Source organism: Sinocyclocheilus rhinocerous, unplaced genomic scaffold (assembly GCF_001515625.1).
Source record: "Sinocyclocheilus rhinocerous isolate Xijiao unplaced genomic scaffold, SAMN03320098_v1.1 scaffold3060, whole genome shotgun sequence".
In the NCBI taxonomy this organism is placed as follows: Eukaryota; Metazoa; Chordata; class Actinopteri; order Cypriniformes; family Cyprinidae; genus Sinocyclocheilus; species Sinocyclocheilus rhinocerous.
This window is the reverse complement of record NW_015635031.1, coordinates 257,865-274,993: the sequence shown is the minus strand read 5'-3', so window position 1 is coordinate 274,993 and position 17,129 is coordinate 257,865. Positions and strand designations below refer to the sequence as shown.

At 35.0% G+C, this 17,129-nt stretch overlaps 1 protein-coding gene across 1 annotated transcript in view; it reads right to left on the bottom strand.

The window, feature by feature from the left end:
- Positions 1-556: 556 nt before the first annotated feature.
- LOC107746246 (SWI/SNF-related matrix-associated actin-dependent regulator of chromatin subfamily A member 5-like) overlaps positions 557-17,129 on the bottom strand; it is a 26,833-nt gene continuing 10,260 nt past the window's right edge. Inside the window, exons 9-23 of the mRNA XM_016560378.1 lie at positions 12,752-12,978; positions 12,503-12,624; positions 10,608-10,760; positions 10,276-10,408; positions 9,085-9,230; positions 8,721-8,849; positions 8,429-8,539; positions 6,909-7,022; positions 6,669-6,791; positions 5,520-5,652; positions 4,708-4,826; positions 3,503-3,577; positions 3,269-3,406; positions 1,665-1,775; positions 557-1,210 (exon numbers count right to left, since the gene is read on the bottom strand). Of these exons, the coding sequence (XP_016415864.1) occupies positions 1,151-1,210; positions 1,665-1,775; positions 3,269-3,406; positions 3,503-3,577; positions 4,708-4,826; positions 5,520-5,652; positions 6,669-6,791; positions 6,909-7,022; positions 8,429-8,539; positions 8,721-8,849; positions 9,085-9,230; positions 10,276-10,408; positions 10,608-10,760; positions 12,503-12,624; positions 12,752-12,978 (1,894 nt within the window). The 3' untranslated portion in view covers positions 557-1,150. The remainder of the gene's footprint in view (positions 1,211-1,664; positions 1,776-3,268; positions 3,407-3,502; positions 3,578-4,707; positions 4,827-5,519; positions 5,653-6,668; positions 6,792-6,908; positions 7,023-8,428; positions 8,540-8,720; positions 8,850-9,084; positions 9,231-10,275; positions 10,409-10,607; positions 10,761-12,502; positions 12,625-12,751; positions 12,979-17,129) is intronic.

The following is a 17,129-nucleotide window of genomic DNA, read 5'->3' as shown; positions in this document are numbered from 1 at the left end:
TATATATATATATATATATATAATATTTATTTAATTATTAATATTTATGACAGGACAGTTTAGGACAGATAGGGGCGGGATCGGGAAAGGTCCTCGAGTGCAGAATATTTACAAGTAAATCAAGTTAGATTTATTAGCTAAATTTGTCTTTTTTTAGTTTTGGAGTCATTATTATTATTATTATTATTATTTTATGAAATCAGTACTGACACTGACAGGTCTTTTCTGACTTTTGCTTGTCAAAGGTCAGAATTTTGGCCAATTTTTGATTAATCTTTCTTCTTTTTCATTATATACTAGTTTTTTTAAAAACACTTAAAATATCCTTGTGGTTTGCAGGTCACTGAGTCTGGTTTTGGCTACTTAGTTCACTCTAAATCAGTGTAAAACAGAAAGCTTTTACTGCTTGTTCTGTCATTTCATGCCTAGTTAGGACACAAGATTTTTTTAATCTCCATTACGCAAAGTTTGTAAAGTCAAAGTGACACAGTTTCTCGTCCACACTATAAGCATATAAGATATAAACATAAATAATATGTAAGCAAAACCAACCGATTTAGTTTTTTAATAATACTGGACTTGTACATATAAAGATCAGGAAAGGTTCAAACAAGAGTGCAGACAAGAATGTGTAAAATAGCTTCACTGCAACATTAAAACGGCACATGAATGTATAAAAGAGCTTAAGAAGACTGGATGTGCAAAGCTACTGATCACATGGATTAAGGTGCAGATCAGAGACCTTAAACATACAATAACAGAGTCTCAGGCAAAAAGATTTTCATTTATAAAACACACAAACAAGATCAGAACAGGCTTTAGAGCCCCTATTTAGCATGCATAAATAAATGATATGAACAAGGAACATTTTGAAAAAATGCTTAATAAAAACAAGCTTTAGCAAAACGTTGTGTAGCTGCCAACATTTATGCAGCCCTTGGGACAAAATTCAATATGATATGGAAGTATTTTGGATGTCCCGAAAAAGCTTTTGTTTTGCTAAAAATTGACATGTTTATTTTAAGAAACTGGTGTTGAGTCACAGATATAACAAATAAAAACAGAACGTCAAAATGCTATAGAGAGACGTCTGATTTATTGTAGTGCTTCGTAATGAGGAGCAGGGAGCAAAGAGCTGCGGGCACAGGAGTCAGGTACGAGATTTCTTCTCTTTCCTGTCAGACGACACTTCGGCTTTACGCTTGTGAGCCTGTGACAAGATGAAACAAAGCATGTTTTTAGGACAGTTAGACAGAGAGAGACAGACAGACAGACAGATAGATAGATAGATAGATAGATAGATAGATAGATCTTGCTGACATTATAGGAAGTTAGAATGTGATGGAACGGTATTGAAGCAAGAGAGAAGAGGCAGAAAAAAGGAAAAAAATGCTCCTTGCTCCAGGCAAAATCTTACAACTCACAATGCACATGCTCTAATAGCTAGACAAGATACATAGACAGACAGACAGGTTTGAAATCGTCAGTGGGATATACTATACTATACTGCGGACAGTAAATCTGAGGGGAATTTTGATCATTTGCATGTTGTTCTTGTTCAGTTGTTCAAGCGTGATTCCGTACTAGAAAGAAAGTCTCTGGGGACGTGAAGCACGGAGCACAACAACAGATGGAGCGAAAAGAAAGAAGACAGGACGTATTACTGATTGTCCTTTGGGTGTTCTTCTCTTTTTCTCAGCGCGCTCTTTCTCCTCTATCTCCATGTTCTCTTTCTCAATGAGAGAAATGAGCGTGTTACAGCGGCGCTGCAGCTCCTAGCAAACCAGACAAAACACACGCAAGGAAACTCTTTCATCATCTCAGCACAAGAGTTATACATCACATCTCATCGACTTTTACAATTCCTTTCAGGCATCACACTAGCATCTGCACCCACACGCTTTCACAAACACGCACGCCAATATGACCTGAAAAACATCCCTGGATCTACTGTGATTAAAAAACTGAGTTTTGCATTTGTGTGTGAGACACTCGGCTGTCTAAATGAGAACATTCCACTGGCTTTTATCCCTTATTTTATTGTTTTTACATAAATACTACAGACTAATCTTAACCCAAACCATAAAAGTATTATAATTTTTTTTTTTTTTGCATTTTAAAGAATTTATTAACTTTTTTTTTTCACTTTTTGAAGCTTTGTCACATTCAGTTCACTTCTGGGGACAATGCTGTCCCCAAAGTACAGCTAAGTAAACCTACACACATGCACAACCACGGAATTATATCTATATTAGACTTCCCATTCACATCTAATGTGAGCTGACGGTAACTGTTACATAACCCTAATATTAATAATAAATTAAGGTGCCTTTTAGACTCTTTATTAATCTTTTTCATGTGGTTATGCCTCTTAAAGAAGGCTTTGCAACTGACATTTAATGTCCCTTTTTTAAAAGTCTCCCATATATACAGTCAAACCAAAAATTATTCAGACATCAGATATAATTTTTTATATTTTTTTTACTTGTGGGTGCAGGACACTATAGTTCATTTATGTAAGTGAGTATAGTAAAATAAAGTATACCATGACATATTATACCCAAAAATTCTTCATACAGTGGACTACCAGTAAAACTGATCAAAATTTGGGTGTTTTTTTCTTTAATTGCTAATCTGACCTTTTTACACCACAAACTGAACAAAAGAGACATTATCAAGATGAATTTGTTCTGACACAGTTTAACTCTGAGTTCTTGTCATATTTTATTACCATTTTCTAAACTATAGCGAATAAACTGTGATAATGTGAGAAATGTTGAAGGTGTCTGAATAAATTACATATATAAACTGTAATTCATTTAATTTCCACACCTTTTGAATAAATTTCCAGGTAATAAGTGTAATTATTTTTATCATTTATTTTCCAGTCATTCATGATTGTTGGATGAGGATTTTATTTGTATTTTTTTACTTTTTTATGACAGCAAATATACTCGCAGAGAACAGTTTCTTGTCAAGAATTTTAAACAAAAATATTCCCTGATATTTCCAAGTTGCCTATGACTGGGCACTCTCAGAAAAAAGAAAAAAAAAAGTGTCACTGGGACAGTACCCTAAGATACAAAAGCTTAAAGGTACATCTTTGCACCATGTTTACCCTTAAATGTTACATATAAGCACCTTAAAGATACATATTAGCTTTTCCTAAAGTGTACATATTAGTACCTTTTGAAAAGGTACCGCCCAGTGACAGTTTGGTACCTTTCTTTCTGAGAGTGTGGGAGTCCTGGCTCTAAAGAGTTCTCACCATGGCAGTCCTGGATTTGATGAACCAATCAAATCTGAATTGTGGAGCGTTCCGTACACACTGTCGAAGTTCTTCATAGATATATTCTTTATCAAAGCCCATCTTATGCAACATGCAAATCAGAAACCTGTCTTCCTCCTGCAGGCACACACACACACAAAAAATAAAAGTTTCCATATTTTAGGTTCTTCGTAAACACACTATACACAAACGAACTCTCTCATATGCACCCACCTCTGTGTAGTTCTTTCCTTTGTTTGTGCCGTACTGTATGCGGAGCTGGTGGAACGGAGCCTTGTACCTCGCTATCTACAAGTACACCAAACACACGTCATCAAACAAGTAATATTTACTAATTATTATTGCATCAAAAATTTTATTTTCTCTGAAAGTTTCTTGCTTCGTGTGATAAGGCTATGACTTTATTGCCTAATACTGAGGTTGCAAATCATCAAAAGCAAGGAATACTAAAGCTACCACACAATCGTAATTCAGCAGCCATTAAAGAAAAACTGGCTTGTCAAATTTTTGAAAGGTTGACCTTGGTGTCCAAGGCTTTTTTGATGCTGATGCGTCTCTGGATGCGAGCTTCTCCTCGCTCTATCTGAGCCATGATCTTCTCAATATCCTGCAGCTCATTACAGCGTTCCCAAAACACCACTATTATAACGACAAACAATGTGTAAGGCGTGTGTAGTTATTACAGCAGTGAAATTTTTTTTTTGCGTGGTGTGAGGTAGTTACTTGAGTATTTTATGCATGTTTATATATGTGTGTAGTCAATACAGCTGTAAAGAGTACAATAGGGATGAGTCACGATGGTCTACTACGTGCCCAAAAACAGACTAGTCGATTAGCAAAGTTGCTTCATTTTGTCCATGATTTTTCCTTAAATATTTTTTTATTATTTTGTTATTTTTTTTCTGAAATGCTTTAATTAGCAGTTTGCACTAAAATCAACTTTTCAAGTATTAAAATTCAAGTACTGAAATTAATAAGATAAGATTTTTCTAATAATATTAAAGGGGTCATATGATGCTGCTAAAAAGAACATTATTTTGTGTATTTGGTGTAATGAAATGTGTTTATGCAGTTTAAGGTTCAAAAAACACATTATTTTCCACATACTGTACATTATTGTTTCTCCTCTATGCCCCGCCTTTCTGAAACGCGTCGATTTTTACAAAGCTCATCAGTCTGAACATCATCAAACAAGTAATATTTACTAATTACTACTGCATCAAAAATGAAAATTTCTCTTAAAGTTTCTTGCTTCATGTGATAAGGCTGTGACTTCATTGCCTAATATTGAGGCTGCTCATTATCGAAAGCAAGGAATAATAAAGCCACCACACAATCATAATTCAGCAGCCATTAAAAAAAAAACTGGCCTGTCAACAACATAACTGAATTCCATGGCAAGTTTTTGAAAGGTTGACCTTGGCATCCAGGGCTTTTTTGATGCTGATGCGTCTCTGGATGCGAGCTTCTCCTCGCTCTATCTGAGCCATGATCTTCTCAATATCCTGCAGCTCATTACAGCGTTCCCAAAACACCACTATTATAATGACAAACAATGTGTAAGGCGTGTGTAGTTATTACAGCAGTGAAATTTTTTTTTTTGCGTGGTGTGAGGTAGTTACTTGAGTATTTTATGCATGTTTATATATGTGTGTAGTCAATACAGCTGTAAAGAGTACAATAGGGATGAGTCACGATGGTCTACTACGTTCCCAAAAACAGACTAGTCGATTAGCAAAGTTGCTTCATTTTGTCCATGATTTTTCCTTAAATATTTTTTTATTATTTTGTTATTTTTTTTCTGAAATGCTTTAATTAGCAGTTTGCACTAAAATCAACTTTTCAAGTATTAAAATTCAAGTACTGAAGGCGTGGCTGACTCTTAACTTTTATAAAGAATATCTCTTTGGATTTGAGACTTTAGTCTTTAAACTAAGAGCTTGTAACACTCCAAAGAGAAAGGAAAAATTGAAATCGCATCATATGACCCCTTTAAATGTATTGTTAATTATTGCTCTCATCATGTCTCATCTTACCATGTTTAATATTTTAATATATTCTTGTTTTAACTTTTTTTTTTGATCTGGTCACAAGAACCCAAAACGAGCCAAATTATACAGGGTTCCATATGACCATTTAGTTCAAGCAACTCACCAACTAGTGGACATTCCTATTGTGTTATTTCTATAGATGTTAGGCTTGTGTTTAGTTGCACTGGTGTGTACTGTACCGGAGTATTCCATGACTTCCTCAGGCGTCTTGCCCTCCACCTCTCTGGCAATGTTGTCAATGTCATCACGACCATACTTCTCATTAGCTTTAATAAACTGATTGAAATCACGCTTGTTCCAGTTTGTGAAACCCTGGGGAAAAAAACCTTCTGCTGTAGCTCTGCTCTGTACTTTGCACATTTACAAGTGTGTATGAATGTGTAAGTAGGGATGTAACGATTAACCGCGAGCCGGTTAAAAATCGATTCAAATATGTGACGATTTAAATCGGTTGAGATGCTAAACAAATCGCGATTCATTTAGGGGTAGGAGTTTATATGAATGTATGTCTGAGGGGAACTTACTGTCTTTAGAAAAGTTTAGATGGTATTTTTTCTTTTCCTCTTGCCTCTGTATAATGCATATTAAAGTTCATAAGTGCAGCGCTGCTTTGTTTACAGCGGAAACCAAGGAAACGCTTTAAGCGCCACCTGCTGGCAGAGAGTGAATCTGCGTCTCATTCAGCTCGTCTGCTGTTTCTGTTTCATGCAGATATTTTTTATGTATAGTTTCACAAAACTGAAGTCAAACCATTCTGTTTTTGCTTCAAATTTTGAAATTATACAATCTAATTTAGATTAAAAACTGCTCATGTTGCATGTATGCAGCATCTTTGTTTGGATCGTGATTAAAATGCAGTGGTTGCCTCTAATTTTAAAAGGAAAGAGCACAGACAAAGCCTTATTTTGTTTATATGAAGAGATTTATTTTATTTGTGTTATTTATTTTATTTGGGGCTTGTTTTAAAATTTCAATTTAGTTTTGTTATTTACATTTACATTATATTTAAATTTAGTCATTTAGCAGATGCTTTTATCCAAAGCGACTTACAAATTAGGACAATAGAAGCAATCAAAACCAACAAAAGAGCAATAATATGCAAGTGCTATATTAGTATATTATTATAGTGTTATATTTCAATTTCACAAAGAAATGTGCAGCATTTTGTCCAAGCAATAATAAAAGGACACATTTAATTTATAATTTGTCTTAAATCTCATTTTGTAAAAAATTTGTTAAAAAACCGTGAATCGAATCGAATCGTGAGTTGAGTGAATCGTTACATCCCTATGTGTAAGTGAGTGGCAGAGAGGATGATTATGTGTTACTCGTGTGAGTAGTTTCTCTTTTTCCTCTGTCTCTTCAGGTGTGAGGGGTTCAGCCTCGTCTATCTTTGCTTGTTCCTCTTTTTGGGCCTGTGCTGAATTCGGGATATCTGGATTACGTGGAACCTACAATAAACACACGTACACAGTCACACACCGCTTTAGATCAGATGCTTCATCAGCAAAAACTTGATCAGACTGCACAGGAATATTCAATACAATCATGACGTACAATGTGCTCACCATGTATCCGATGGTTTTCCTGTAGTAAAGAATCTCCATCTCCAGCAGCTCAAAGAGACGTGGTGGAAAGAACTGAAAGTCCTGGATGTTGGGCTGCTTTGGAGGCCGAGGAGCCTGGATCACATTCACACAGACACACACTTTTTATGATCTCTCCACATACACTTGTTGTGCAGATATTTTCATGCAACCATCTGTGTGATGCTTGATGTGTACTGTATAATGACAAAACATTGTTATGCTCCTGGCAGATGCATCTTTATCTAGCGGACACTTCACTTTAATCAAAACACTCATTTGGTTTTCAATTTAATTTAATGATATTCATTAAAATTGAGGTTTACTGGCTCCCTGCTGTAAGTATTTTGCTGACAGGTTTATAACTTTATAAACTATCAACTTCCATCACATTTACTAGATATCTGTTTTTTTTAAGGACCAGGCAATATTAAAGCTAGTTTACTCTGCCCTTGCAAATAGCAACAGAATACAATTTCCCAATGGTTGTTGGTTTTTGACAGTTATTTTTCTCAACATAAAATCTAGATCCAGTAATATTGATGATTGGTGGGACAGTCTGATGCAATTTTAGTATTATTTATATACTATTACAGTAATTAATATCTAAATTTGCCTCTAATTATTTTAGTGTAAGAGTAATTTTGTTGTGCATTTGCCTTTTTATTAGCTTTTTTATTTTTATATTTAGCTATAGTAATTTTAGTACTACAACTGAAATTTACTTTATTTCAGCTAGTTGCCAAGGACACATTTCTACTTTTTTAAGCTTTTCATATAATATTCAGGTTTATTTCAATGAACAAAGATGATTTTTAATAGTTTTAGTTTTAGTTAACAATAACAGCACTGACTAGTACAACATAAAATAATTGTAAACTACATTCACAAAATGTATCGTACACATCATATTTATATATTTTATAATAAAAAAGATGGTAGTTTTATGAATATAATTTTATCAAAAACACTAGTAACTTATAAAACTGACACTATAAATTTACAAATTGGATTAAAACAACTATAGATATTAAGAAGCTGCATCAAAGGTGCAATGTTCCCCTACAACAGGAAGTAGAACACTGCATTTACTTCTTCTTTAGTAGCCACTTTTATCCTTATTGATGTTTTTTATGACTTACAGTGCACTATTCGAACAAACCGTCCCTCAGGAGCAATCTAGAGTTAAGTGTCTCTCTCAAGGGCACAGCAGTGACAGGACAGACAGAAGAAGAACGTCCAGTTCATGAGGTCATTTTCTGAGTCAGCGTTTGAACCTGCAACCTTTGTGTTTCAATCCTTTATCCATTACGTCCCTCTAATACATGATGATACAGCACCCTTCAGCTGAGTTACTACTACTGTTTACTTTACGCACTGAAAACAGTGCATTATTTATTGTGTAGTAGGCTTGTGTACACTGTAATTGCATTAGAGTATGCAGTCATGAGTAGCACTGACAAAAAAATCAGTTCAGTGTCTAAACTGTGCACGTGTGTTACCTTCGGGGCTCTTGGTTCGCTGACTCGCAGAGCATCTCTGAAGTAAGCATCTACAGCGTAATTGGCCTTCCTTTCTCTCTTAGGAGGCTCGATCCATTCGATCAAACTTAGCTGCACAACACAGAATTCTTTAAACCACTTAAACACACACATACACTATGCTTTCAGTCTGTGACATGAAAGTGCAAAGCTTAAAAAGCTGCCAAATGCATGCTGATAGACTCCGATACACCTCAGAGCTGCATTATACGCAAGTATGAATCGATTCCCAGCCAGTAACACAGACACTAACTTTTTGTTTCTCTCTGTAATCCTCTCCCTCAAAGTTGTAAAGGCTGGTCTCGGTGCCGCCCGTGTCCATGGTGAAGTTCCTCAGCGAGCTCTCGCCGAGTTTCTTCAAGCGTTCGTTCATCTCTGCCGTCTGAGAGGAAGAACAGCCATCAAAGAGAGTTCAACAGGGTCATATAGAATCAACCAGAGTGTCAGAGTGGAAAATTCTCATGATGTGAAGAAAATCTGATGGGTTTTATTTATATTCATCAGTTTGAATATGAATGCCTTTGGAATTTGAATCTGAAGCTATTATGGAGTTTACCAGTTAATTTAACCAACTATATAGTTTTCAGTCTAGTCTTAATTTGTTTGTGTCCACTCACCTTCTTGGCGCATCTTTCCAGAATGGTGTCGATGTCTTCATCTGTTAGTTCGCTGTCTTTAGAGGCAAACACGCGTGTTGCTCCATGTCGAATCATTTGTAGCATTTCATCCTTCCCCAGTTTACTCTGCTGATCAATCAGCCGTCCTGTAAGAGCACAAATAACAGCACATCACTGTTGTTTAACACATCATAAGACAGGCGCAAAGACTACTTGACCTTTTTTTAATTGTTCAAATTTCAGTTTTAAACACTAAATATAAACACTAATGACCAATTTTTAAAACTGCAATTGGTTGTTAATGCACCAAACTGTTAAATTCCAAATAAAAAATTAAATACTTCTTGTGAGACATCAACATTTATTCATGGTATGTGGTGTATAGAAAACATGCACTACAATTCAAAAGTCTGATTTTTTTAAAAATGTTTTTAAGTCTTATTTAATGTTTTTTTTTTAAGTCTTATTAAGTCTTTTTTTAAAAGACCGTAATATTGTGAAATATTATTAAAATTTGAAATGTGTTTTCTACTTTAATATATTTTTTTATGTAATTTATTAATGTGATGGCAAAGCTTTTTACTGCAAAGACATTACTGAAGTTATCAGTGACCCTTCAGAACTCATTCTATGCTGATTTGGTGCTCAAGAAACATTTCTTATTATTATCAATCTTTACTGTCACTTCTGATCAATTTAATGCACCCTTGCTGAATAAAATTATTTCATTAAAAAAAAAAAATACTGACCCCAAACTTTTGAACAGTAGTGCAGACACACTGGCCACTAGTAAATACCACTAGGTTTCAACATCACACACCAAACTCATGCATCCAATACTAGTTCAAAGTCTGCTCCAGTGAGAAATCTATTAGCATCTACAATTTGCAAACCATCTGTAGAGTTTTGTTTACTTTAAGTAATGCAAATTACTTATAATTACACATTTGCAATACGAAGTTTGAGTTTTTTTGTTTAATTGACTGTTAAATCCATTTCCCCTCTGCCATTACAGCCATTCAGAGAGAGAGAATTACTGTAATTACTTTTAAAACATGGACACCTTAAAATTCATAGTTTCATATTTATATTTTTAAAGGTGTCATTAGACATGAGAACCGTAGAGAGACTGAACCGTAAGGAATAATTTTTTTCTCTGCAGCAACTGTTTTACTCCTAGTGTGTACATACCCTGCTGAATCACTATAGAGTCCAGGCGTAGCTTCATCTCCGCTCTCTCCACAATCCTCTCCTCCACTGTGTTGTCTGTGATCAACCTGAACACTTTTACTGGTTTCCTCTGTCCGATACGGTGAGCACGGTCCTAAAATACAGTACACGGCACAACAATATTCTGTTACACCAAATACACAAAATAATGATCTTTAAAAAAGCATCATATGACCCCTTTAAAACACCAGTCATAAAGAACGCTGGCACATCTCTGAGGCTCACAATCATAAAGTTTACTGAGCTTGGTTTTGTAGTTGTGTGTGTGTGTGTGTGTGTGTTGTGATTCTCACCATGGCCTGCAGGTCCACCTGTGGGTTCCAGTCTGAGTCGTAGAGAATCACCACATCAGCTGTAGCCAAATTAATTCCCAGCCCACCTGCTCGTGTGCTCAGCATGAAGATAAATTTACTGCTGTTCGGGGCATTAAAAGCATCTATGGCTTGCTAATGCACAACAACAGAGATAGAAGGACAGCATTTAAGAGAGACAGAAATTATTTATTTGACTTATATAATTATAATTCATATGGTCTACTTATCATTGGTAGTCTATTAGGGTGGTCAGTGGCTGATATACATAAAGCTATTTACATATACAACTGATTTTTACATGTATAACAAATTTACACAATAAAATCGAACAGATTCTTATTCTACACAATTTCACTAAAAACATTCAAAACAGGCAAACTGGTTGTTAGATTTGAAATTGATAGAAGAAGAAACTAACACTTTTAATGTCTAGTATTTGCAAGAATATTCTTAGCTTATGAATGTGTCTAACATCCCCATGTAACCACAGACTTTACATTCACCCCAGAACTGATCAGCGGTTCCCATGACTACCAGGTTGGTTAATCAGTGTCTTTATATAAACTCTGCTGAGATTCCACGTGAAGTATCTGTATGTGTCTCATAATTTTATAAAGCCTGTTGATTTCCTTTCTTCCTCTTGGTGAATCGTTCCTTTATACCTTTTGGTATTTAGAGATGGGAATCGTGATTTAACGAGAGCAGTTCTGTTTTTTCTTACCAGACCATAAACAATATCTTTAGTTCTTCAGAGAAAGAAATATTTTAGTAGATGAAATGCAAGTCCTTTGCAAGTTCATATTAAAAAAACTTGAAATTTTTTTTATAAAAAATAAAAAAAATTCACAGGTGGAATAAAGACAATACCATACCATAAAGGCAAAACTATATATTAAATAATAATACTAAACAAACTACAAACAGCATGGCCCCAGCTTTAAAACAAAAGAGTATTTACAGTTGATTTTAGCAAGTGTATATCGTTTTTTCAGGTACCTATATTGTTTTTATGGAACCCAATTAATATGACTATCCAATAATAATATTAATTAAATCAATAATTATTTAATTTTTTATTTAATTCAATTATAAAAGTTAAACATAAACATATTACAGTAATATTACTATTGAACTCTAAAGTAAAAAATATTATTTGTATTTTTTATTTTCTTTATTTTTATTTTCTGTCTTAAATTCTTAGCTTTTGCATGTTAAACCAAGGCATTAATGTTTTTTGGAAGAAAACCACTGGAAGACTTACAACTTTTTTCGTAGACCTATTCTGGATCCAAAATGGCTATTTTTGCAAAAAGGTGACAAGTTTCCCTGTAACATGCCTTATTCATTCATTTAATTTTGTTGCAACTGACAAAACTTATAATGTGTGTCTTTAAAGGGGTCATATGATGCGATTTCAATTTTAACGCATTGGATAGCTGGCCAATCAGAGCACACCTCGCTTTTTTAGACCGATGAGCTTTGTAAAAATCGAGGCGTTTCAAAAAGGCGGGGCAGAGAGGAGAAACAATAATGTACAGTATGTGGAAAATAATGTGTTTTTTTAACTTTAAACTGCATAAACACATTTCATTACACCAAATACACAAAATAATGTTCTTTTTAGCAGCATCATATGACCCCTTTAAGTGAAATTTTTTGACTAATGAACCAGTCAATTAACTACTGATTCACTATTAATAACTGACTCAAAAGAGTAATTTGTCATCATGAATCGATTGAACTTACACCAGTTATGCTGTATGATTTTGATTCAATAAAAAATGAATTGGCTCATAAGAGCCATTTGTTGCATAACATGCATGTGTCTGTATGAAACCATGCTATTTAATGTATGCATGTGTCAGTATGTGTACCTCTCTGGCCTCGTGAGGTGTATTCCCATCCAATCTGCAGTACTCGAACCCTCTCCACATGCAATAATCTTCCAGAATATCCAACATCCGTGTCATCTGGCTGAATATTAACACTCTGGATCCTGTACACACATATATCCAGGAATGCATGCAAAAATATGAAAAAGTTAATCTGCATTCTAACTAAAAACATGACTAAATATCTGCCCATTAAAAGCTAATAAACACACACACACTCACACTGCTCACCTTGCTCTTGCACTTTAGGCAGAAGTTTATCCAGCACAACCATCTTGCCGCTGTTGGTGGCTAAGTGTGTGTCCGTGGTGTATGGGGGACCAGGCTCCGCCCCGTCAAACAGGTACGGATGGTTGCAGCATTTCCGCAGCTGCATCAGAATATTCAAAAGCCGCATCTTATCCATCTTACCAGCAGAGTTCAGGATGTCAATATCCTTCATTAGGATACGTGTGTACCTGGTTAAAACAAGGAAACAAACAGTTTGTTAGTGTGTGAATTTTTATTGCAACACATGACAATAACTGCTAATTGTTTTTTAATTGATTTTTGACTGGGCAGGATGGTCGACTAGTCTTTTAACAGCCTACTAAATGGTTGGTGAGGTTGATTAGTGCAGTGTTTCCCCTGCCATTACATTAGGGGGGCGCCCCGCAGGTCAAGTTAATTTTATTTTCTCTATAGCGCCAGATCACAACATAAGTCATTTAAAGTAGCAACTAGAGGGGTATGGTATTAGAGGGGTTGGTTTGGACTGGGTGAGTAGTTATCTAAGAAACAGGCAACAGTTTGTGGAAATCTGTTAACAGAAACTTGTGGTGTACCACAAGGATCCGTTTTAGGTCCAAAACTGTTTATAATTTATATCAATGATATGTGTAGAGTACCAGATATACTAACATTTATTTTATTTGCGGATGACACAAATATTTTCTGTTCCGGGGATAATTTACAGCAGCTTTTGGAGGTGATAACCATTTAAATTAATAAACTAAAACAATGGTTTGATGTAAATAAATTGTCATTAAATATAAGTAAAACTTTATGATTAAAAAAGATTATGTTATTTGGAACCCTCAAGTAGAATTGAAAATTGACAATGTAAATATAGAAAGAGTAAATGAAAATAAGTTTCTTGGTGTAATTTTAGATCACAAGATATGCTGGAAACCACAAATAAAGTATGTTAAAGTGGCAAAGACTACAGCAATTCTGAATAAAGGAAGACATATTTTGGACAATAAATAAATGCATATTCTGTATAATACATTTGTATTACCGTACTTGAGTTATTGTGTGGAAATCTGGGGAAATACCTACAAAACCAATTTACAATCAATATGAATATTACAAAAGAGAGCAATCAGAATTATTAATAATGTAGGATATCTGGAACAGACAAATTTATTATTTTTACAGTCAAATATATTGAAGTTAATTGATTTGGTTAAATTTAAAAGAAGCAAGTTATGTTTAAAGTTATGTTTAAAACAAGAAATAAGTTATTTCCGGGAAAGTACAAAAAATGTTTTTGGAAAGGCAGAGTGGCTATAACTTTAGGGAAGAGTTAAACTTTAAAAAGATTAATATAAGAACAACTTTAAAAAGTATGTGTATCTCTGTTTGTGGGGTGCGGTTGTGGAATGGTTTGGAGCAGGTGTTAAAGCATTGTATAAATATTAAACAGTTTAAAACATTGTATAAAAACACTTTATTAAAGGGATAGTTCACCCAAAAATGAAAATTTGATGTTTACTGAACTCTGCAGGACTGCGGCTCTCACCGACCGAACTTGCCTACCCCTGCCCTGGGGGTAAGCAGATAAACATAAAATTTTCATTTTTGGGTGAACTATCCCTTTAAAAGGATATGTGGATGTATAGAGGTGATTGTGAGGGTTATGGGGGTTATAATGTTGATTGTATTAGGATGGGTGATTGTGGGGTGACTGGTTGTTTTGGATAAAAACCATTTGGTTGGTGTTTAAGTTATTGTGGACTTGTTATTTTGTAAGGAATATATAAAAATATAAAGATACCGATGTAATATATTAAAAGATATACTGGAACGATATGGAATTGTATACGGGGTGGGAAAAATAGTAAGCTTTTGCTTCATCCTGCTCCTTTTCGGACATTTGGTATAACGTCTTTGGGACGTGGTTTTTCTTTGGTGCTGCAACATATTTGTTGTGTTTATATATTTTGTTTTATATTGTGCTTTGTTCGAAATAAAATGAAAAATGAAATGAAATATTAAAAAAAGTTACCTTTCCTATAGAACAGGTCTACCTTGTTGTTTTATTAAACAAACTAAATAGCCTTATGTTTTTGTTTTTTTTATTTTATTTTGCATTTCAACAACATCTTAACAGAACAAAATAGGCTAACATAAACACAACTGTAAGTCCTCACAGACTGAGGCCTTATGTTATCTTATGGCGCTTTTCCACTGCGTGGTACGACTCGGCTCGGCTCGGTACGGCTCGGTTTGCATTTCCACTGCAGTTCAGTACCGCTTTAGAGTGGGCGGGATTATTCACATGTCGTTATAGTTGCGCCGCCTCTACTGCCGCGACTCCTAAAAAACTTTTTCATTCCGCGTCGCCCCATCAAGCTCTCGCTGGATCCGCTCCTCTGCTATCAACGAGAGGAACGTTTGTACTACCTCAACAGGGGGAACAGCCACTTTTTAGTTGTTAAAAAAAGGTGCGCTCGTTCAAAACAGTTGCGTTCGATCCTTCGCTGGCTGTGCTGATTTAAATCTAGCAGTTCTTTTGTGTTTGTGTCGCAAGTTCAGAGACACAGGTAGTGACGATTCTCTCCGGCCAATCCGTGATCAGCAGAGTTTACACGTCACGTTTTGGTAACGGTACGGTACGCTTGGAACCCCAACCGAGGTGGTACTAAAAAAAGTACCAGGTACCAGGTACTGTACCATGCAGTGGAAAAGCGCCAAAAGTGCCCAGTAGGGGTGTTAAAGGCATGTCATTTCTGTCTCTACGTTACATGGTCGCGCTCTCTGTATCGCGCACAACGGAGTTCCGCCCCAATGCACACACACACACACACACACACAAACGTGCGCGCACACACAAGTGAGCACACTCCCACTCCCACTAGTATTTGTAAATATTAGGCCGCAAAACGACTATTTAAATATGAATTCTGCGCGTCTCTGTGTTAATGAATGGCACAGACGCCTGTTTTGTTTACTACTCGTACTGAAGCGTGCGTGACGCTTCCGGTGATATTAACGTCTGCCGTCTCACTAATGAGGACATAAATACATGAACAACATCTCCAGAACTGCTCTGAGAGTCACTTCATGAGCATTTGACTGTTTCATTTGAGTAAAACTATCCTCATATCACATACACACAGAAATGTAAAGGTATTCACGGCAACCCATCAAAATAAAAGTTCGGTTTAACTTGAAGACATTGCGGCAGAAATATATTATTATTGTTCAGTAGAATGTACGTTATAGGCTACTACTACTAAAATTAAAACCTTATTTTTAAGGAATAATCATACAATATTTCTTCAATGTTTTAATTGTAATACCGTATTGTCCCGAATATAAGACCATGTTTTTTTCTTTAACTTGAAGGCATTGGCAGAAATATATTACTATTGTTGAGTAGAATGTACGTAACAGACTGCTACTACTACTACTAAAATTATTAAAACCTTATTTTTAAGGAATAATCATACAATATTTCTTCAATGTTTTAATTGTAATATTAAATCCCCTTTATTTTCTAAAAAATTTAATTTGTTTAATTTTCATTAATTAAAAGATAAATTAAATGAATGTTTTATGTCTTAAAATTTTAAATACACAACACAGAATTTCTGAGGGAAAATTGGCTATTGTAAGAATAAATGAAACTTGTTTTTATGCTTTCAAATAATTAGGCATGCTAAAACACAGAATTTGGTAACAATAAAACATAAGGTTGCGAAAAAAAATATTTAATTGGGCCCTAAACATTTAATTTTGTTAAACTTTTAATAAATTGATGTTAAATTGTTTAAGTTTCATGATTTTAACTAATTAGACATGCTTTTTGATTAATAAAATTTAATTTAACCATTAAAAAGGAAAAAAACGGAACCCCTTGGTAAAAATGTACAACTCAGTCCATCGAAGTTCTAAATAATTTGCAGTCTCATGCAGATAACAAAAGCACATCAGCATTTACTGTACATCTAGGGGTGCTCCAATTGATCAGCTACCGATCACTATCGGCCGATAATCGCTTTGGGATGTTTAATCGGCAGTCTGTATAAAGGCCGATCTCATAAACCGATCTCAAGCTGACCACGCGCCTGCCGTCAGAGGTTTGGCGTAACATGTGGTGGCACTGTCTCACTCTCTGTCCGGCGTGAGGTAAAATAATTATAATGCTGAAGGTGAGCTACAATTCATATTTCTTCATTAAATAACTTATAAAGTAATGTGAAAACTTTCTGTAAGACATAATATCACAAATAACCGTGAGTGAATAACCGCGCGCTCTTTCTCTTTCCATCTTTTAAAAATGCGCAAATGGCTTCAAATCAAATCGCGTCTGCACTATAAGCGAGCTGCACGCTGCACAGTT